Source organism: Vipera berus (assembly GCF_964194415.1).
Source record: "Vipera berus genome assembly, chromosome: 2".
NCBI lineage: Eukaryota > Metazoa > Chordata > Lepidosauria > Squamata > Viperidae > Vipera > Vipera berus.
The window spans coordinates 3,024,473-3,047,383 of NC_138203.1; the positions used below are offsets into that span (position 1 = coordinate 3,024,473).

At 47.7% G+C, this 22,911-nt stretch overlaps 1 protein-coding gene across 2 annotated transcripts in view; it reads left to right on the top strand.

The window, feature by feature from the left end:
• PSTPIP2 (proline-serine-threonine phosphatase interacting protein 2) overlaps positions 1 to 19,122 on the top strand; it is a 56,259-nt gene extending 37,137 nt beyond the window's left edge. Inside the window, exons 8-15 of one of the 2 annotated variants that reach the window (XM_081321198.1) lie at positions 1,175 to 1,220; positions 2,477 to 2,556; positions 10,448 to 10,546; positions 11,779 to 11,875; positions 14,279 to 14,353; positions 14,591 to 14,625; positions 16,508 to 16,570; positions 18,244 to 19,122. In XM_081321198.1, coding sequence (XP_081177324.1) covers positions 1,175 to 1,220; positions 2,477 to 2,556; positions 10,448 to 10,546; positions 11,779 to 11,875; positions 14,279 to 14,353; positions 14,591 to 14,625; positions 16,508 to 16,546 — 471 coding nt within the window. In that variant the 3' untranslated portion in view covers positions 16,547 to 16,570; positions 18,244 to 19,122. Of the gene's footprint in view, positions 1 to 1,174; positions 1,221 to 2,476; positions 2,557 to 10,447; positions 10,547 to 11,778; positions 11,876 to 14,278; positions 14,358 to 14,590; positions 14,626 to 16,507; positions 16,571 to 18,243 lie in introns of both variants that reach the window. The other variant, XM_081321197.1, reaches the window with a different exon arrangement.
• Positions 19,123 to 22,911: the final 3,789 nt, after the last annotated feature.

Consider the following 22,911-nt stretch of genomic DNA (forward strand, 5'->3'; position numbering starts at 1 on the left):
TTTCCTGTGAAAAAAATATTGAGGTCATTCTTTTCTTCTCCCTTTCTTCCTTTTCTCTTTCCTTTTCCCTTTTTTCTTTCCCTTTTCTCTTTCCTTTTCCCTTTTCCCTTTCCTTTCCCTTTTCCCTTTTTTCCCTTTTCTTTCCTTTTCCCTTTTTTCTTTCCCTTTTTTTCTTTTTTCCTTTTCCCTTTCCTTTTCCCATTTTTCTTTTCTTTTCCCTTTCCTTTTCCCTTTCCCTTTCCTTTTCCCTTTCCTTTTCCCTTTTTTCTTTCCCTTTCCTTTTCCTTTTCTCTTTCCTTTTCCCCTTTCTCTTTCCTTTTTTCTTTTCTTTTCCCTTTCCCTTTCCCTTTCCTTTTCCTTTTCTCTTTCCTTTTCCTTTTCCCTTTCCTTTTCTTTTCCCTTTCCTTTTCCCTTTTTTCTTTCCCTTTTTTTCTTATTTCCTTTCCTTTTCCCATTTTTCTTTTCTTTTCCCTTTCCTTTTCCCTTACCTTTTCCTTTTCTCTTCCCTTTTTCCTTTTCTCTTCCCTTTTCCTTTTCCCTTTCCTTTTCCTTTTCTCTTTCCTTTTCCCTTTTCTCTTTTCTTTCTTTTTTCCTTTTCCCTTTCCTTTTCCTTTTTCTTTTCCCTTTCCTTTTCTTTTCCCTTTCCTTTTCCCTTTCCTTTCCTTTTCTTTTCCCTTTCCTTTTCCCTTTTCTCTTCCCTTTTCCTTTTCCCTTTCCTTTTCCCTTTTCTCTTTCCTTTTCCCTTTTCTCTTTTCCCTTTTCTTTCTTTTTTCCTTTTCCCTTTCCTTTTCCTTTTTCTTTTCCCTTTCCTTTTCTTTTCCCTTTCCTTTTCCCTTTCCTTTTCTTTTCCCTTTCCTTTTCCCTTTTTTCTTTCCCTTTTTTTCTTTTTTCCTTTCCTTTTCCCATTTTTCTTTTCTTTTCCCTTTTCTTTTCCCTTTTCTTTTCCCTTTCCTTTTCCTTTTCCCTTTTCTTTTCCCCTTTCTCTTTCCTTTTTTCTTTCCTTTTCCCTTTTCCTTTTCCTTTTCTTTCCTTTTCTCTTTCCTTTTTCCTTTTCCCTTTCCTCTTCCCTTTTCTTTCCTTTTCCCTTTCCTCCTTCCTTTCTCCTTTTCCCATCTCTTCCCATTCCCCGAGTGCCCTTGTGTCTCTTCCCCACTTCTCCTCTCTCTCTCTTCAGCTCTTCGTGAAGCTGGCCCAGGCTAAGACGGCCCTGGAAGACTCGGGTGAGTTTCTGCTGCTCCGGAAGGGAATTGTTGATTTTCAAACGGATTTCTGCTTCTTAGTCTTCAACCAAGAGCCCTTCAAGGCGCAGAGGAGAAAACGTTAGACGGGCTGACGCAGAGAGACTAGGATCACGTCACTTGTTAATTTTTTAAAAAGAAATATAAAACAAGAACAACAAAAAAATAGAAGTGAAATGATAGCACAGGCGGTCCGTGCCTTACAATAATTCATTTAGTTACTATTTACAGTTCTAACAACTCTGAAAAAAGGGACTATCTTCACACTTATGACCGGTCCTCAGATTTATCACGGCATCCCCACGTGGTCATGTGATCAAAAATCAGTTGCATGGCAACTGACATATACTTACGACAGTTGCAGAGTCCCAGGCTCCTGTGAACACCGTTTGCAGCTGTCCCAGCCGGTTTGATGAGCCAAGCCAGATTCCGTTAGCGACTCTGTGATTCACTTAACGTCTGTGATTAAAAGCAACTTATGATCTGTACTCACCCTTACATCCGTGGCACCATCCCGTCCGTTGGGATTGTAATTAGGGTATTTGGCAACCGGCTCACATTTGCAACCAGTTGTAGCATCCTATGGTTGTGATTTGTGACTTATTTGCCCAATGTCCAGAAAAATAGACCCCTACCTCTGGGCTAGCTGGATTTGCTTAATGACCGTGTAATTTACTTAACGATTTGCTGAATGGCCACTTTAAAAATGGTCAAAAACGTTGGGTCTGACTTGACTTGTGACCGCAATGACTTAACGCTGGAAATTATGGCTCTAATTGCCGTCGTAAGCCGAGGACTTCCTGTATGATAATCAGTCCTGCACTAGTTGCCCCTACTCTATCCTGAATTAAGGGATTACAGCAGGGGTCCCCCACCTTTTGGACACTGGAGACCGGTTCCGTGGAGAGAGGTTTTTCCACGGACTGGAGGGTGCCTGATTTTGTGTGCTGGCTGCATCCCGTGGATGGGGCTTTGCTTGTTTGTGCGGACTGGTTGCTGGTATGCTGTGGCCCAGTACCGGTCCGCAAACCGGGGATTGGGGACCCCTGGGTTACAGGGTTCTAAAAAGGGAGTAACTGGTGCCCCATACCAGTCAGTTGCCCAAGTGAATGCACTGTCATCGGGCTCTCTCTTCATCCCGGGGGCTTTGGATCTTGAGCTTCAAGTTTGCAATTTGGGTCCACCCTCCCTTTAATAACGCAACCTTGGATAACTTTGTGCTTGTTTCCCCTTTGCAGACAGGCTATATCAGAATAACGTCAACGCTCTCGAGAAGATTAGGGAAGAATGGCAGAACGAGCATGTCAAGGCTTGCGAGGTAAACCAAACACAACACCGTGAAAACCAAAGCAGAGATTGTGTTTTTCGAAGGATGGTGTTTTTAACGCGGAGGGAAGACACAAGGTCCCGAGATTGTGGCGTTCACGTTCGGTTGGATTCTCCACTGTTTCTCGGTTCCGTTTTCTCTCCTTCTCCTCTGCATTGTTGTTACCAAAAGTAAGATATTCAGCTGAACCAACAGATTCATTGCCGATTCAGCTACTTGGCTGAGTGTTTGGTAGAAACCTTTGTGCACGGAGCCTGTAAGTTAACAGCGGCGTGTGAAATACTTCCACATAAGGGTATATAGTTCAGGGGTAGGCAACGTTGGCTCTTTTATGACTCTGGACTTCAACTCCCAGAATTCCTGAGCCAGGAACGCTGAGGGGAAAGGCAGAGGTTTCCCAAGCTGAGCCATCATGGCTCAGGAATTCTGGGAGTTGAAGTCCACCAATCATGAAGGGGGGCATAGTTCCCCCATGCTGCCTCAGGAATTCTGGGAGTTGAAGTCCACCAGTCACAAAGGGGCCATAGTTCCCCCATGCTGGCTCAGGAATTCTGGGAGTTGAAGTCCACCAGTCATGAAGGGGCCATAGTTCCCCTATGCTGGCTCAGGAATTCTGGGAGTTGAAGTCCACCAGTCATGAAGGGGCCGTAGTTCCCCCATGCTGGCTCAGGAATTCTGGGAGTTGAAGTCCACCAGTCATGAAGGGGCCGTAGTTCCCCCACGCTGGCTCAGGAATTCTGGGAGTTGAAGTCCACCAGTCATGAAGGGGCCGTAGTTCCCCCAAGCTGGCTCAGGAATTCTGGGAGTTGAAGTCCACTAGTCATGAAAGAGCCAAGGTTGCTGTGTGTGTGTGTGTGTTTATTTGTGTATGTAGGTGTGTGTGTATATATATGTATATGTATGTATATGTATATGTATATATGTATATATGTGTGGATCTTTGGTCATTCGGGTTTTTCCCCGCGTAGAAATAAAGGTGTAGGAGCAACGTTTCGACGGTATATATGTGTGTGTATATATATGTATATATATGTATATATGTATGTATGTGTGTGTGTATGTGTGTATATATATCTATATATATGTATATAATGTATGTGTATATTACGTATGTATGTATATGTGTGTGTATGTATATATGTATGTATGTATGTATATATGTGTGTATGTGTGTATATATATGTGTGTATATATATGTATATATATGTATATATTGAGCTTAAATGGACTCCAGAAGATGGCAGAGGACAGGAAAGCCTGGAGGAACATTGTCCATAGGGTCGCGATGGGTCGGACACGACTTCGCAACTAACAACAACAAATATGTATATATATATATATGTATATAATGTATGTGTGTATTTATATATAATGTATGTATGTGTGTGTGTGTGTGTATTCTGCAGATTATGTCTACACCCCTTCTTGACACATGTGAGGACCATCAAAATGTGCTTTTTAGGGCTACTGCTTCTCCCCTTTGGAATAGCATTGTCCCCCAAAATTAATTTATTGATATATCAAATTTGAAAACCACCTATTTCCGGCAAAAAACACCCATTGGGAAAGTGTCTATGGAGATTCTCCGTCCTCCAGGTCCTGGTTGTCCCAAAGATGCTTTTTGAGGAGGCAACTGGACTTTCTTGTTTTTCTTTGAAGACGTTTCGCTTCTCATCCAAGAAGCTTCTTCAGTGGCTCCAATCCTAGTTTTCATAGACAAGCCATAGGGGGTATCTGTTGTGACTCAGGGCCAGCCTGTGGGTCCGACAGCCGGCTCTGATGTATCGGATGACTCTGAGGGGGAGGAGGGAAACGAACCGGCTGATGATGGTTTGGAGGAGGGAAACGAACCGGCTGATGATGGTTTGGAGGCTTTGCAGAGTCCTCAGCCGGGGACCTCTTCTCAGCTGCGTGAGCCCGAGAGTGCGGAGGAAGATGACCCACAGCTGGCCCTGTTCAAGGACGCCCGACGCAGGAGGCAGTCAAGCAGGAACAAACAAAGAAAGGCTGCAGGACTCCTCGGGAGGAGGCACAGGGAGACCACGCCCTGAGCTCTCTATAAAAGGAGTGTTTGGGGAGGGGCTGGTTGCTGAAAGCAACTTTTCCGCTTGAGAAGACAAGCTCTAGTGTTTTTGTTAACTGCGTAATTAAATCTTGGCAGAAGCCTTTTAGCCTTGGACGCTTTCCAGTCTCTTCTTTTTGAATAGGGGTTGCGAGAAGAGGGCTGGTTCAGAACAGTTTGCTTTCAGCCACCCACCCCTTATTACTTCGATGGAGCAGCTTCTTGCCGAGAATGCCCAGCTCAACCAGCAACTCACCTTGCTGGCCACTCAGGTGGCACAACTGCAGGCTCAGGTACATGCTGCCCCCCCACCCAGGAGGAAATGTCAGATAGCTATGCCGGATAAATTTGCTGGTAAACCAGAACTGTTTCCTGCCTTCCTGGGACAATGCCAGCTTTATATCAGCGTGAGAGCAGCTGATTTCCCCACTGACCGAGATAAGGTGGGATTCATGTTGAGCCTTCTGTCGGGAGATGCAGCTCGTTGGGGCACGCCTCTGTTGGCACAGCCTAGCCCTTTGTTGGATAACTTTGGGGGGTTTTGTGACCATATGCGCCTCATGTACGAGGACCCGATTAAGGCGCAGACTGCCACCCGACGCCTGAAAGCTTTGAGGCAGGGTCAGCGCCCTCTACAGGCCTATATCAGCGATTTCCGGCTGCTTAGCCAGGATTCCGCCTGGAATGAGGCTGCGCTCGTGGATGCCTTTCAGGATGGCTTGTCAGAGGAGATGTTGGATGAGCTGGCCCGCGTGGACATTCCCTCAGACCTGAATGGGCTGATCCATCTTTGTCTGCGGATCGATGCCCGGCTGCAGCAGCGTAAGAGTCGCCGTGCCACCCCACAGACCCCTGCCGCCCCTGTTGTGCGTGAGCCCCCAGTCCAGAGGGAGGAGCCAATGGAGCTGGGTGCCGCCAGGTCCCGTCTATCGGTGACGGAAATGGACAGACGACGATCGGAGGGGTTGTGTTTTTACTGTGGGGACCCTGGACATTTGGCTGCTTTTTGCCCGAAGAAGCGTCAGCGGGCGTCAGTGACCAAGCCGGCCCTGAGAAAGTCCCCTGCTTTGCTGTCGGGAAACGGCCGGAGCCCGATCTAGACGGTGTGAAAGATCGGGCGAACCACAACGACCACGCCGAGCGACGCCGTTCCGACGGTGCCTGTGAACCTCCACGGCATTTGATTTTGGAGGCACGACTGATCCTTCCTGGCAAGCCAGAGGGGATTCCGGTCCATGCCTTAATTGACTCTGGGGCTACCACTAACTTTATGGACTCGGCCTTCGTGGCCAAATGGGCTGTTCCCCAGTGTCCAGTGGATCCGCCCATGCTTGTGGAGACCATCGATGGTCGAGTGCTCCTGTCCGGGCCTATTACGGCCGCCACGCAACCCGTGTGTATGGCCATCAGTACCCATGTGGAGGCCATCCAGTTCTACGTCACTTCGGATCTGCACTTCCCCGTGGTCTTGGGACTGGCGTGGCTCCGGGCGCATGATCCACAGATCTATTGGTCTCAGAACTTGGTCACCTTCCCAAGTTTGCAGTGCGTGGACCACACCCGCCATATCTGTGCCGGCCAGGTGGAGGGTTCCCCAGGGGTTTCCTTGCCTCCCGAACTGTCCGACTTTGCTGACGTGTTCAGCGAGTCAGAGGCGGACCAATTACCCCCGCACAGGCCCTACGACTGCTCCATTGACCTAGTCCCTGATGCGCCTCTCCCAGTGGGGCGTTTGTACTCCATGTCGGAGCCCGAGTTGGCTGCATTGCGGGACTTCCTGACAAAGAACTTGGCTCGTGGTTTCATCCGGCCCTCGTCCTCGCCAGTGTCTGCGCCCGTGCTCTTCGTCAAAAAGAAGTCGGGCGAGTTACGACTTTGCTGTGACTACCGGAAACTCAATGCCATCACGGTGCGTAACCGCTACCCGCTGCCCCTCATCCCCGAGCTCTTGGACCGACTCCGGGAGGCTAAGATCTTCACGAAACTGGACCTGCGTGGAGCTTACAACCTCGTCAGGGTTCGGCCGGGTGATGAGTGGAAGACGGCGTTTGGTACTCGCTATGGACATTTCGAGTACACGGTGATGCCGTTTGGCCTGACCAACGCCCCCGCTGTGTTTCAGCATTTTATGAACGACATCTTTCGGGATCTGTTGGACCAGTTTGTTGTGATTTACCTGGACGACATCCTGATTTACTCCCCGTCGCGTGAAGCGCATCATCAGCATCTCCGTCAGGTCCTGCAGCGCCTCCGGAAACATCGGCTGTTTGCCAAGTTGGAGAAGTGCCAGTTCTACCAGGTGACCATTGATTTCTTGGGCCACCGCATTTCTCCTGAGGGCATCGCCATGGAACCGAGTAAAGTTGAGTCGTTGCAGAGTTGGCAACCCCCGCGTCGCGTGAAGGATGTTCAGCGACTTCTTGGATTTGCCAACTACTATCGGACATTCATCCCTGGCTTTGCTGCCTTGACAGCCCCCCTCACCCGGCTCCTGCAGAAGAAGACTCGGTTCCAGTGGAACGCCCCCGAACAACAGGTGTTCCAAGCTTTGAAGGACGCCTTCATGAAGGAGCCCATCTTGAAGCATCCTGACCCGCAACGGCCGTTTGTCGTGGAGGCGGACGCCTCCGACATTGCCATTGGGGCCGTGTTACTCCAGGCAGCGACGCCCAACGGTACCCTTTTCCCTTGCGCGTATCACTCTCGGAAATTGAACCCCTCGGAGCGCAACTATACCATCTGGGAGAAGGAGCTGCTGGCCATCAAGGTGGCGTTCGAGGCTTGGAGGCATCATCTGGAGGGGGCGCGGCATCAGATCGAGGTCCGGACGGACCACAAGAATCTGGAAAGCCTGCAGACCGCTCGGAATTTGAACCAACGCCAGATCCGGTGGTCCCTCTTCTTTGCGAGGTTTGACTTCCGGGTGCGGTACATACCAAGCGGGCACAACCAGAGAGCGGATGCTCTGTCCAGGAAGCCCGAGTACACCCGAGTGGAAGACAAGCTTCCGCCCAGGACAGTGATCCCCGTCGAGTCTTTTGCTGCGGTGCGGGAGCCGGTGGATATACGGGCTCGGATCCGGGAGGCGCAGCAGCAGGAGGCGTGGGTGGCTCAGCGGAAGGAAGAGGTGGGGCCAGATTCGCCTTGGTCGGTCACGGATGGACTCCTGTATTATCATGACCGGCTCTATGTTCCAGGAGGGCCACTCAGGGGACTCGTCCTCAGCCAATGTCATGATAACCCGGCTGCGGGACATTTTGGCCTGTTCAAGACTCTGAACCTGGTCTCTCGTACCTTCTGGTGGCCCCGAGTCCGACACGATGTCCAGTCTTATGTCACCTCCTGCGTCCCATGCAGGCAGGCCAAGTCAGCGACAGGGGCCCCGCCTGGTTTACTGCAGCCTTTGCCAACGCCCAAGAGACCCTGGGGGGCTGTGTCCATGGACTTTCTGACGGATCTACCCCCATCCTCCGGCTTCACGACAGTGTTTGTGGTGGTGGACATGTTGACCAAGATGGCGCACTTCATCCCCTGTCGCGGCTTACCGTCAGCTCGCGCCACTTGTCGCATGTTCATCCAACAGGTGTTCCGGCTGCACGGCCTTCCCGATAGAGTCGTCTCCGATAGGGGGGCCCAGTTTACAGCCCGCTTCTGGCAGGAGTTGATGCGGGCGTTGGACATTAAGGTTTGCCTCTCGTCCGCGCATCATCCTCAGACCGACGGGGGTACCGAGAAGGTCATCGGCATCTTAGAGCAGTATCTGCGCTGCTACGTTAACCTGCAGCAGGACAATTGGGTGGACTATTTGGCCATAGCCGAGTTTGCCTTTAACAACTCGCAGCACACCTCCACGCAGATGACACCGTTCTTGGCCAACGTGGGTTATCACCCCCGGTTTTTCCCCCTTTCTCCCGTGGACTCACCGGAGCCGGCAGCGAACGAATTCATGGCGGAGTTACAGGCAATCCATCGGTTGGTGCGACGGCAGCTGGAGAAGGCCAAGGCCGACTACAAGAGGTTCGCCGATCGGTCGAGAAGGGATACGCCTCCACTATCGGTGGGGGATCGGGTCTGGCTGTCCACCAGGAACCTGCCATCCACTCGGCCGGCGAGGAAGCTGGACCACCGTTACCTTGGACCGTTCCCAGTCGAGGCCGTCATCAACCCGGTCGCCTATCGTTTAACTCTGCCACGTTCCCTGCGCGTGCACCCCGTCTTCCATCGGTCCTTGCTGGTCCCCGAACAACCGGCCTGTCCACTTCGCCAGGCGGAACCTCCACCATCAGGAACTCGTGATGGAGGCAGCACCCCCGAGTACGAGGTCGCCAGCATCAGGGATTCCCGCTGGCTGAAAGGTCGCTTCCAGTACCTGATCGAGTGGAAAGGGTACGGGCCGGAGGACTTCACATGGGAAGACGCGACCGCCGTTCATGCCCCTGCATTGGTGACTGCTTTTCACGAACAGTTTCCATCCCGACCGCATCCGGATCGGCAGACCCGGGGGAAGGGCCCTGCGGTGCGGGATAGTGTTGTGACTCAGGGCCAGCCTGTGGGTCCGACAGCCGGCTCTGATGTATCGGATGACTCTGAGGGGGAGGAGGGAAACGAACCGGCTGATGATGGTTTGGAGGAGGGAAACGAACCGGCTGATGATGGTTTGGAGGCTTTGCAGAGTCCTCAGCCGGGGACCTCTTCTCAGCTGCGTGAGCCCGAGAGTGCGGAGGAAGATGACCCACAGCTGGCCCTGTTCAAGGACGCCCGACGCAGGAGGCAGTCAAGCAGGAACAAACAAAGAAAGGCTGCAGGACTCCTCGGGAGGAGGCACAGGGAGACCACGCCCTGAGCTCTCTATAAAAGGAGTGTTTGGGGAGGGGCTGGTTGCTGAAAGCAACTTTTCCGCTTGAGAAGACAAGCTCTAGTGTTTTTGTTAACTGCGTAATTAAATCTTGGCAGAAGCCTTTTAGCCTTGGACGCTTTCCAGTCTCTTCTTTTTGAATAGGGGTTGCGAGAAGAGGGCTGGTTCAGAACAGTATCATGGTACGTGGTGTCAAATGTTTCTGGACAAGGAGGTCTCTCCACGCAAAGTCCCACCACAGATCATCCCTAAAAGCTACTTCCGTGGTCTCCATCCCAAAAACCTAACTCACAGGTCTGCAACCCGCGGCTCCGGAGCCGCATGCGGCTCTTTCAGCCGTCTCCTGCGGCTCCCAGTCCTCTGCCATGTGCAGTCCAAAAAAAAAAAAAAAAAAGTGGGACTAAAAAAGTTCAGCCAATCAATTCAAATATGCAGGGTAGGTGCATATCTCGCCTTGGCTCCACTCTTCAGTCAAACCCTGTTCTGCGCATGTACGCGCATGTACGCCCATGTGCACACATTTTTTGCGGCTCCCAGTTTTTCCTTTTGTGAGGGAACCGGAGTGGCTCTTTCACTGTTTCAGGTTGCTGACCCCTGACCTAACTGGAAGGGGTCAGGTTTTAATGGTTTTATGGTGGTCCGAAAGGTGATTTTTCAAGAGGCAACTGGACTTTCTTTCAATCAGAACCGAAGAAGCTGCTTGGAACGAGAAGCGAATCATCTTCAAGGATAAACCAAGAAAATCCACTTGCTTCTTGAAATAGCACCTTTGAAGAGCAGCATGAGCTGGATGATGGAGAATCTCCACCGGCGGTTTTATGGTGGCTTCGTAGGTATTGCCTTTCTTCTCAAACTTTCTCCAAGGGGCCCAGTTCGTAAATACATTAAATAAAAAAAAACTACTCTGATCAAATGCTGCTTCTTTGCCGAGTTCGGCAGCTGAACTTCTTCTGTGTCTCCTGCAGTTCTTCGAGAGCCAAGAAATTGAGCGGATCAACTATTTCCGGAATGCTTTGTGGTTCCATGTCAATCAGCTGTCTGAAGCTTGCGTCAAGAATGATGATGTAAGAAAGGAGTGTCAATCCCTACCTTCGGCAGATTGGCAAACTTTTCGGGTTGGGCATTTTCAAAGGGATAGAATAGAATAGAATAGAAAACATGGAATGGAATAGAATAGAATGTAAAATATAGAATAGAATAGAATAGAATAGAATAGAATAGAATAGAATAGAATAGAATAGAATAGAATAGAATAGAATAGAATAGAATAGAAAACATGGAATGGAATAGAATAGAATGTAAAATATAGAATAGAATGTAAAATATAGAATAGAATAGAATAGAATAGAATAGAATAGAATAGAATAGAATAGAATAGAATAGAATAGAATAGAATACATGGAATGGAATAGAATAGAATAGAATAGAATAGAATAGAATGGAAAATATAGAATAGAATGGAAAATATAGAATAGAATAGAATAGAATAGAATAGAATAGAATAGAATAGAATAGAATAGAATAGAATAGAATACATGGAATGGAATAGAATAGAATAGAATGGAAAATATAGAATAGAATGGAAAATATAGAATAGAATAGAATAGAATAGAATAGAATAGAATAGAATAGAATAGAATAGAATAGAATAGAATAGAATAGAATAGAATAGAATAGAATAGAAAATATGGAATGGAATGAAATGGAGTGGAATGGAATAGAATAGAATAGAATAGTTGGAAGGTACCTTGGAGGTCATCTAGTCCAACCCCCTGCTCAGGCAGTAAACCCTATACCACTCCAGACAAATGGCTGTCCGGTCTCTTCTTAAAAACTTCCAGTGTTGGAGCATCCACAGCTTCTGGAGGCAGGTTGTTCCACTGGTTAGTTCCAGGTTGCTTCTCTCCTTGACGATTTTCCATCCGTTGCTTCTTGTCCTGCCTTTGGGCATTTTAGAGAAGAGATTGACACACACACACACACACACCTTCTTTGGGGCAGGCCCTGAAGATACATTTGCAGAAACATTGTTTTCCCTGTGAATCGGGTTAGGTCTCCAAAAATGATCAGTTTTCTGAACCGAGTCACGAAGACGATGGTCCAAGTTGGATTTTTGCCACAACGGAATGGATTCATTCATCCGCAGGAAAAGAGAAACCACACACACACAGAGACACACTTTTTTAAATTCCAAAAAGTGATTTGATTGTTGTGTAGTAAGCACACGAACCTAGGAGCAATTTGGGGCGCATCGTTTTTTCCGCCACTAAAATTGACTTTCTCTTCCGTGCGACAGAACTACGAGGAGATCCGGAAAGCCCTCGAGCAGTGCAGCATCGGGAATGACATAGAGTGTTTCGTACACGCTCGCAAGACCGGCAACATCCCTCCAGGTAAAAGAGACAGATTCCCGCAGTCTCACGTTCATGTCTTTAAAACACGCTTGTCAACGCTGCTAACGTCAGATGTTCTTGCTTTGACAACACGTGGAGAGGCAAGCTTTGCCTCTTTAAAACTTGTGTGTTACTTTTAGAGTTAGAATTAGTTGATGCTGGGGGGCGGGGGGTGGTGGAGAGTAGGAAGAATGTCTCTCAAGGCTGTTTTGAAAGAAGAGAAGAGAAGAATTTGGCCAGTTGTTAAACAGGGGGGAAAGCTTACAATGCAAACTAATTGGAGAATGTGATTTATGACGGTTAATTAGAGGGAGGAACTGTGTTTTGATACCGTGTGCTTAAGGGAGGGGAATCCAGATTTCAGCTTGACCGTGTACCTGCCAAAGCTATGCTCTTTTGATTATTTATTTATTTATTTATTTATTTTATTACATTTATATACCGCCCTTTCCCGAAGGACTCAGGGCGGTTTACAGGGTGATTAAAAACAAAAATACAAAAGTTAAAAACAATTTAAAAAATTATATCCGTCCCTGAACAAATAAAACCCCAGTTAAAATTAAAATTAAAATTAAAATTCTCAGCCTGGGCCAGAGAGCTCAAAGAGCCAGGTCTTCAGGTCCCGGCGGAATGAACGGAGGTCGGGGGCAGTCCTCAGCTCCACTGGCAGCTGGTTCCAGAGGGCAGGCGCACCCACTGAGAAGGCCCTCTCCCTGGGTGTTATCCGCCGGCAATCTTTTACCGCTGGCACCCTGAGAAGACCCTCCCTCTGCAAGCGCACTGGATGAAGGGAACTTGATGCTGGCAGCAGGTGTTCCCTCAGATATCCCGGACCCTCGCCATGTAGGGCTTTATAGGTCATCACCAGCACCTTGAATCTCACCCGGAGGGCAACTGGAAGCCAATGCAGCTCGCGGAGTAGAGGTGTTACATGGGAGTATCGGGAAGCCCCCATCACAACTCGCGCGGCCGCATTCTGCACCAGCTGAAGCCTCCAAGTGGTCCTCAAGGGCAGCCCCATGTAGAGAGCGTTGCAGTAGTCTAAGCGGGATTAAAAGACTCCTTAAGGAAAAACAATGCTTCGAGGTTCTTTGAAGAATTGCATCTGTCGGAACCATGACAACGGGTCTGTAAAGGAGTTTAGACGAGAGGCAATTTGGGGGAAGGCATCAGGGACTCGTGGAAAAGGAAGAACAGACGGCCGTCCAGAGCTAGAAGGACCTGTGAGAAAGAAACTCAAACTAATCCCATCTTGATTTTCCTTAGCATAAGTGGAGATAGGGAGAAATTTGGACGGGGTTTCAAGTTTCTCTTATTATACCCGACTGCAAATTGCCCGGAAGTCCTTCTGTGCCTCTTTCTTGATATACTTGAATTTGAAGGATTGATATCAACTCTAAAAGTTTGTGTCTCAATGCTTCCTCTTACTCCATTCCACTTTATTTTTTTGTGGATGTACAGCAAATTATATAGCAAAATTCATAGCCGGGGTAGTCATATCCATCCGTAACAATCAATACAGCCACTTCAGAAGCTCTACTGATACTCCCGAGTTCCCTGTTTGGTTTAGGGTTAAAACACTAGGCTAGAAACAAGGAGACAGTGAGTTCCAGTTCTGCCTTAAGCATGAAAGCTGACTGGGTGACTTTGGGCCAATCACCAGGAGACTGTGAGTTCTAGTCCCGCATTAGGCATAAATGCTGACTGGGTGACTTTGGGCCAATCACCAGGAGACTGTGAGTTCTAGTTCTGCCTTAAGCATGAAAGCTGACTGGGTGACTTTGGGCCAATCACCAGGAGACTGTGAGTTTTAGTCCCGCATTAGGCATAAAAAACGGCTAGGTGACTTTGGGCCACTCACCAGGAGACTGTGAGTTCTAGTTCTGCCTTAAGCATGGAAGTCGGCTGGGTGACTTTGGGCTGCTCACTAGAAGACTGTGTTCTAGCCCGGCTTAGGCACGAAAGCCGGCTAGGTGACTTTGGGCCAATTACCAGCAGACGGTGAGTTCTAATCCCGCCTTAGGCATGAAAGCCAGCTGGTTGACTTTTGCCCAATCACTTTCTCTCCACTCATCCTACCTCACAGGTTGATCGTTATTTTGGAGAAAATAGGAGGAGGAAGAAGTATTAGGTATGTTTGAGTTACTTATACAAATAATAAAGGAGGCTTACAAACCAACAAACATGTTTTCAGAACCACGTTTTGCTAAGGGAAAATATATATAATGCAGAAGGGGCTACTAAAATCCCAGAATACTTCTCTCCACTGGATCAGAATTGTAAGAATTTTAATCTCAGCACCCGAAAGTAACACATCCCATCCAGTTTGGGCCAATGTTAGTGGAGAAACAAGTTGTGGTTTTTTTGTTTTTTGACATTTTTTTTGTTTTCTGCTTTTTGCAGCTCCTGTAGTCTATGAAAATTATTACAACACACAAAAGAACACAGGACCTAGAAGAAGTCAGCTTCCAGTGCCTGGCACGTAAGAATGAAAAAGCATATAAATATATTTAATGTCATATAATGGGGCAAAACTCACTGAATAGCTGTCTCGCTTTGCAATGGAAATTTTGGGTCATAATTGGAGGACTGCCTGTATTTAGTGGCCATGTCCTCTGTTAAGCGTTATTTTGCTGTGCTTGGCCTCGACCAAGTTGCCTGAAGGTGTCTGAAGTTGGGTTGGACTGATTTACCTTCACCTCTTCTCCCCTGCAGGAGACCCCAGATGCCCATCCCTCCCAGTGAAGCAGGTAAGTAAACCTTGCACCCCTGGTGTGTCCCCATCTTTTTGCACAATTCTACATCTCTGCATTAACAGGAATAGGAAGCGATGGAATGGAACTAGAATAGAATAGAATAGAATAGAATAGAATAGAATAGAATAGAATAGAATAGAATGGAATGGAATGGAATGGAATGGAATGGAATGGAATGGAATGGAATAGAATAGAATAGAATATTACCTGATGAAATGTGTGCAAGAAGACCACCAAGCTCAGAGAGCACCAAGGACCCCACAGTTACATTGCAATGCTTATAAAAGGGGGAAGGGCTTTGATCACATCATCCCAGCCTTTCCTTGGCTTTCTAAACCCACTAGAATAGAATAGAATAGAATGGAATGGAATGGAATGGAATGGAATGGAATAGAATAGAATAGAATAGAATAGAATAGAATAGAATAGAATGGAATGGAATGGAATGGAATGGAATGGAATGGAGTGGAGTGGAGTGGAATGGAGTGGAATAGAATAGAATAGAATAGAATGGAATGGAATAGAATGGAATAGAATAGAATAGAATTGAATAGAATAGAATGGAATGGAATGGAATGGAGTGGAGTGGAGTGGAGTGGAGTGGAATGGAATGGAATGGAATAGAATAGAATAGAATAGAATAGAATAGAATGGAATGGAGTGGAGTGGAGTGGAATGGAATGGAATGGAATGGAATGGAATGGAATGGAATGGAATGGAATAGAATAGAATAGAATAGAATAGAATAGAATAGAATAGAATAGAATAGAATAGAATGGAATGGAATGGAGTGGAATAGAATAGAACGGAACGGAACGGAACGGAACGGAACAGAACAGAACAGAATAGAATAGAATAGAATAGAAATCACATCAAGTGTTAATACCGCTTTACAAGGCCTTGGTAAGGCCACGGTTGGAATCCTGCAGCCAGTTTTGGTCACCACGATGTAAAAAAGATGTTGAGACTCTAGAAAGAGTGCAGAGAAGAGCGACAAAGATGATCAGGGGACTGGAGGATAAAACATATAAGGAGCGGTTGCTGGAATTGGGTATGTCTAGTCTAATGAAGAGAAGGATGAGACATGACATAATAGCAGCATTCCAGTATCTCAGGGGATGCCCCAAAGAAGAGGGAATCAAGCTATTCTCCAAAGCTCCTGAAGGCAGGACAAGAAGCAACGGATGGAAACTAATCAAAGAGAGAAGCAACCTGGAACTAAGGAGAAATTTCCTGACAGTGAGAACAATTAACCAGTGGAACAGCCTGCCTCCAGAAGCGGCGAATGCTCCAACACTGGACGTTTTTAAGAAGAGACTGGACAGCCATGTGGCTGAAATGATATAGTGTTTCCTGCCTGAGCAGGGGGTTGGACTAGGTGACCTCCAAGGTGCCTTCCAACTTTTTGTTGTTGTTGTTGTTGTTATTATTAAAAATTGAGGACTACCTGCATTTTGGACAAAGAGCCCCTTAAATGGAGGGAAGGGTTAATTTTGGATGCTTACATGATAATGGGTAATTTCTGATCTTGACTTGAATTGTCTCCAGCTGCTTGCAATAAACTTTGGGAATCTCCTTATCTTAATCAGCAGACTTTACACCTGTCTGACATTTCCTAAATGATACCTTTTGTTCCTACCCAACTTGGCGGTTAAGCAAGGAAAGTTTTTGCCATTTTAAATTTGGGCTCAGACATTTTACTCCAGGGGTCTTCCAACTTGGCCCTTTTATGACTTGTGGACTTCAACTCCCAGAATTCCTTAGCCAGCCTGGCTGAGGAATTCTGGGAGTTGAAGTCCACAAGTCATAAAAGGGCCAAGTTGGAAGACCCCTGTTTTACTCTATGGATTAATAACTGTAACCTTTGTTTTTATAGGGGAAGCTAACTACGCTTCTGTGGATGGGTATAGCGTAATTCATCCTCACTAGCCCAGAGATGGTAAGTTTTGTCATTTAGAAAAGGAACTTAAAGTGCCTGTCTAATTAAGCATATCATTGGAATAGAATAATACAGAATATCTCTGTGTTTATACAACATCTTAAGGTAGTGTCTTTCAATCTTGGTGACTTTAAGATGGATGGACTTCAATTCCCAGAATTCCCCAGCCATGTAAAACAGAATAACAGCATCAGAAGGGACCTTCAAGGCCTTTTAGTCCAACCCCCCCCTGCTTACACGGGAAACTCGATACCAGTTCAGACAAATGGTTGTCCAATCTCTTCTTAAAAGCCTCCAAAGTTTTTCATGCTGGCTGAGGAATTCTGGGAGCTGAAGTCCACGCCTCTTAAAAGCTGCCAAGATTGAAATTTGTTAAGTCATGGATTAGCTCACAGTTATACTTTGGCTATTCTTAAGTGCGAATAAACAAGATTTGCTGATGGTACACTAGTCCTGTGGTGGCGAACCTATGGCAGGCATGCCAGAGGGGGCACTCAGAGCCCTCTCTGTGGGCACACGTGCCTCGCTCTTTGGCTATGTTTCTGCAGAAAAAAGCCATTTCTCAAGCCCTTCCTAGCCAAAGCAAGCCTCTGGAGCGAGCGTGCTGTTTTCAGCTTTGAATTATATCAAATCTGACACCAGAAACAGACTAAGAGATGACCTGAGTGCTGCATGTGTTGCTCTCAAACTTACAAAGTATGAGCCGAGGTTAGACAAATTATCAGCATGCATGCAACAGCAAAAATCACATTAATTGTTCCAAAGCATGCCAAATGCAAACTTTACCTTTCAGTAAAAAGTTGTTGGTATCATTGAAAGCTTTCTTATTGTGTTTTTCTTTTAAGACAAAAGATGTTAACGTGTGAATTGTTTTTTCTAAACTAAAACCTCAGTATTCAGGTTAAATTGCCGTGTTGGCACTTTGCGATAAATAAGTGGGTTTGGGGTTGCAGTTTGGGCACTCGGTCTCTAAAAGGTTCGCCGTCACTGCACTAGTCCCTCAGTCATAAACCATAGCTTACAAAGAGTATTGCTAGGTTAATGCAAGAAGGTAAGTCATAAACTAACATATCATATTAATCTCCCCAGATCAAGGTTTGCTCAATCTGGGCTTACCTTATTACAACTCTCACAATTTGGAAGCGTGAATCTTGGCTTGCCACAAAGTTATAAGTTGAGTTTTAATCAGCAAATCAAAGTTAAACAGATCTTGGCTTACACACAGTCCTCGACTTATAACAGTTGGTATGGTGACTGTTCCAAGTTACAACGGCACTGAAAAAAATGACTTATGACCATTTTTCACACTTACGACGGTTGCAGCCTCCCCGTGGTCACGTGATCAAAATTCAGACGCTTGGTCACTGACTCATATTTATGACGGTCGCAGTATGTCCCAGAGGGGTCAGGTGATCCCCTCTTGCGACAAGCGAAGTCAATGGGGGGAAGCCAGATTCACTTAACAACCGTGTTACTAACTTAACAACTGCAGTGATTCGCTTAAGGACTGCGGCGAGGAAGGTCGTAGACTGGGGCAAAACTCACTTAACAAATGTCTCACTTAGCAACAGAAATTTGGGGCTCACTCGTGGTCGTAAACCGAGGATTATCCGTAGATGGATCCAGTCTGCGTTTTTTCCCCCCTCATTCTTCGATCTTTTTCTTCTCTCTAGGTCTCGGAATCTTTCCTTGGATGATACCTCTGTGAGGAAATGAAATGGCAGCCATTTTAAAAGCTGTCTCAATCCACTTCCCCAAATTTTCTCTGCAGATTATTGTTGTTTTATTCCTTTGAAGGAAGGGAGAAAACCCCTGCAGGGGTGTTCACAGGATGTGGCCGGAAAAAGTCAAGATGGGAGCCGTAGCATCCACTGCATCCTTAGACCCACAAGTTTACCTTTTTTTTGACCACATATTTGGACCCCTGCCTTTTTCATTAGTAGCAGGGGAGGGGTGTGTGACATCTGAAGAATTAAACATACGTGAGAATTACCTGGAAAGTGGGTTTCTTGGGAAACATTGTAGTTTCTGCCTGACCTACCTCACAGGGTGGTTGTGAGGAGGGATCAAGACAATCCCAGGATATTAGCCTTAATTCTTGGATCTTACTTAATTATGTTAGAGAGTGGTGGGAAAGCTTATAGAGTTCTGATTGCCTTCCCTTTTTTTTTTAGTTTGCTCAAAATCCGGTGAAATGTAGAGCAAATGGACTCTTCCTGATTTGTTAAGCAATAAGAATTAAAAACTTATTGGTCTGCAAATGACTGGGTAATCTGTGTGTGGGAACAGCCGTAGCATTCAGGCTAATTCTTCTCCTGGACTTTCGAATTGTGATGGTGCCGAGTCGGCTGCCTGAGAAGCTCCCCTTTTAGTTAAAAGCAAGGCTCTAGTCCTCATGATTAAAAGGGACAGAAAATGTGTGGTAGCTGTAGTACTCATTCACGGAAGCTTTCGGAATCCAAAGCAGACTGTTGTGGGATTTCTGCCTTTTTTTTTTTTGGTCATCAATATTTTTAATCCTACCCTATTTCTACTGTAGGGACACGGTGGCTCAGTGGGTTAGGACGCTGAGCTTGTCGATCAGAAGGTCGGCAGTTTGGCGGGTCGAATCCCAAGTGCGGCGTAGCAGAGTGAGCGCCTGTCACTCGTCCCAGCTTCTGCCAACCTAGCAGTTCGAAAGCACGTAAAAATGCAAGTAGAAAAATAGGGACCACTCCGGTGGGAAGGTAACAGCGTTCCGTGCGCCTTTGGCATCTAGTCATGCCGGCCACATGACCACGGAGACGTCCTCGGACAAGCGCTGGCTCTTTGGCTTTGAAACGGAGATGAGCACCGGCCCCTAGAGTTGGAAACGACTAGCACACAGGTGCGGGGGAACATTTACCTTTTACCTATTTCTACTGTACTATTCTACTCTGGGAAGAAAAATTCTGAGGGGTTATAATATAGGAGATAAATAAATAAGCAATTAATATAAACCTGTGTCCTTGATGTGACAACTGCCTTATTGGGCACAGACTGGGCTCTGTTAATTTAGGAAGCTTTTTTCCAGTTGTATAGGGTTTTCCCCCCCAGTTGTTGGCTTTGAACTCACTGCATGGAAGCAATGAAGGGAAAGTCTTCATCAGGGTTCAGTCCAAGCTGGGAATAAACAACATGGCGACTGCTTTAGGAAGAAGGCTGCAGTTTATTGAAGAGGAGAGCCAGACAGGAAGATGGCTCTGGAAGAAAAGAGATCGAGCACATGTAGGGAGTGGGTTTTTATACCCTCTGGAGCCTTTTGTTTGGAGTTGTTCCTGTGGGTTGAACTTTGACCTGAGTCTGAGTGTGCCTTTCTGGTATTCTGATGGTGGTGGGTTAATCCTATTATGTCCCAAGGGTCATATCCTGCTTCCCTGGGGCTGTGGCTGATGACTCTTAGATTTTTGGTGTGACGTTGTTGATTCTAGGGATCATTCTTCCTAATCCCAGTTTCCTGGCTCCGGTCTTTCTGACAACATTATCACATCTGCAATTCTGCAGACTTGGTTTCTGCTTGGGATAGGAGAGACTTGGGGGTATGTGTATGGGTTGGTTTCTGCCTTTTAAATCCATTAGAGAAATATATTCTGTCTTTTAAATATTTCCAAAAATATTTCTTTCTCTGGGGGTGGGGGCCGACTTCCTACAGAAGGAAAAATAGGATGGTCTTTAGGGATATGGTAGATTACTGGAGAAGGCTGAAAAAATAAATTGAACGTGCATTGGGTTTGGCTAGTCTAAGGAAAAGAAGAAACGGGTGCCGTGATATCCCAATATTTAAGGGGCTGTCACAGAAAGGAGGGGACCAAATTATTCTCCAAAGCACAATTGTCGGAAACTGAACAAAGAGAGAAGCAACTTATATCATCTCAGACAAGTGACTATCTCTAGTCTCTTTTTAAAAAGCTCCAGTTATCCAGGCAGTGGGTTCGATAATGTGTTTTCCCTAAATAAGTTCCCTCCAAATGTGTTATTGGGTGAGGATTTGGCTGGGAATTTATATAGCTCGAGAAAATAGACGAGTTCAGTGAGGACTAGAAAACTGCGCATTAAGGATTTGCAAAGGCAAGGGCTTCAATCCGAATACAAATTTAGAAACACGGCTTTGCCTTCCCGCCCTAGCCGCCAGGGGCCGCTCTTCCACGTTGCAATGTTTATGACTTCGCCGGACTCGCTTCCTCGATGGTTGACTGGTGGAGGAGAAAAGGCGGTAGGTAGACTTTTAAAAAGTGCAGAGGAGCAACTCGGTGTTGTGACTCAGGGCCAGCCGGTGGGTCCGACAGCCGGGTCCGATGTATCGGAGGACTCAGATGTGGGGGAGGAGGGAAACGAACCGGCTGATGATGATTTGGAGGCTTTGCAGAGTCCTCAGCCGGGGACCTCTTCTCAGCTGTGTGAGCCCGAGAGTGCGGAGGATGATGACCCACAGCTGGCCCTGTTCAAGGACGCCCGACGTAGGAGGCAGACGAGCAGGGACAAACAAAGAAAGACTATGGGACTCCTCGGGAGGAGGCACAGGGAGACCACGCCCTGAGCTCTCTATAAAAGAAGTGTTTGGGGAGGGGCTAGTTGCTGAAAGCAACTTTTTCGTTTGAGAAGACAAGCTCTTGTGTTTTGTTATCTGCGTCATTAAACCTTGGCAGAAGCCTTTTAGCCTTGGACGCTTTCCAGACTCGTCTCTTAATTAGGGGTTGGGAGAAGAGAGCTGGTCCAGAACAGTTTGCTTTCAGCCACTCACCCCTTAATACTACGATGGAGCAGCTTCTTGCCGAGAATGCCCAGCTCAACCAGCAACTCACCTTGCTGGCCACGCAGGTGGCACAACTGCAGGCTCAGGTACATGCTGCCCCCCCCACCCAGGAGGAAATGTCAGTTAGCTATGCCGGATAAGTTTGCTGGTAAACCAGAACTGTTTCCTGCCTTCCTGGGACAATGCCAGCTTTATATCAGCGTGAGAGCAGCTGATTTCCCCACTGACCGAGATAAGGTGGGATTCGTGTTGAGCCTTCTGTCGGGAGATGCAGCTCGTTGGGGCACGCCTCTGTTGGCACAGCCTAGCCCTTTGTTGGATAACTTTGGGGGGTTTTGTGACCATATGCGCCTCATGTACGAGGACCCGATTAAGGCGCAGACCGCCACCCGACGTCTGAAAGCTTTGAGGCAGGGTCAGCGCCCCCTACAGGCCTATATCAGCGATTTCCGGCTGCTTAGCCAGGATTCCGCCTGGAATGAGGCTGCGCTCGTGGATGCCTTTCAGGATGGCTTGTCAGAGGAGATGTTGGATGAGCTGGCCCGCGTGGACATTCCCTCAGATCTGAATGGGCTGATCCATCTTTGTCTGCGGATCGATGCCCGGCTGCAGCAGCGTAAGAGTCGCCGTGCCACCCCACAGACCCCTGCCGCCCCTGTTGTGCGTGAGGCCCCAGTCCAGAGGGAGGAGCCAATGGAGCTGGGTGCCGCCAGGTCCCGTCTATCGGTGACGGAAATGGACAGACGACGATCGGAGGGGTTGTGTTTTTACTGTGGGGACCCTGGACATTTGGCTGCTTCTTGCCCAAAGAAGCGTCAGCGGGCGTCAGTGACCAAGCCTGCTCCGAGAAAGTCCCCTGCTTTGCTATCGGGAAACGGCCCGAGCCCGATCTAGACGGTGTGAAAGATCGGGCGACCCACAACGATCACGCCGAGCGACGCCGTTCCGACGGTGCCTGTGAACCTCCACGGCATTTGATTTTGGAGGCACGACTGATCCTTCCTGGCAAGCCAGAGGGGATTCCGGTCCATGCCTTAATTGACTCTGGGGCTACCACTAACTTTATGGATTCGGCCTTTGTGGCCAAATGGGCTGTTCCCCAGTGTCCGGTGGATCCGCCCATGCTTGTGGAGACCATCGATGGTCGAGTGCTCCTGTCCGGGCCTATCACGGCCGCCACGCAACCCGTGTGTATGGCCATCAGTACCCATGTGGAGGCCATTCAGTTTTACGTCACTTCGGATCTGCACTTCCCCGTGGTCTTGGGACTGGCGTGGCTCCGGGCGCATGATCCACAGATCTATTGGTCTCAGAACTTGGTCACCTTCCCAAGTTTGCAGTGCGTGGACCACACCCGCCATATCTGTGCCGGCCAGGTGGAGGGTTCCTCAGGGGTTTCCTTGCCTCCCGTACTGTCCGACTTTGCTGACGTGTTCAGCGAGTCAGAGGCGGACCAATTACCCCCGCACAGGCCCTACGACTGCTCCATTGACCTAGTCCCTGATGCGCCTCTCCCAGTGGGGCGTTTGTACTCCATGTCGGAGCCCGAGTTGGCCGCATTGCGGGACTT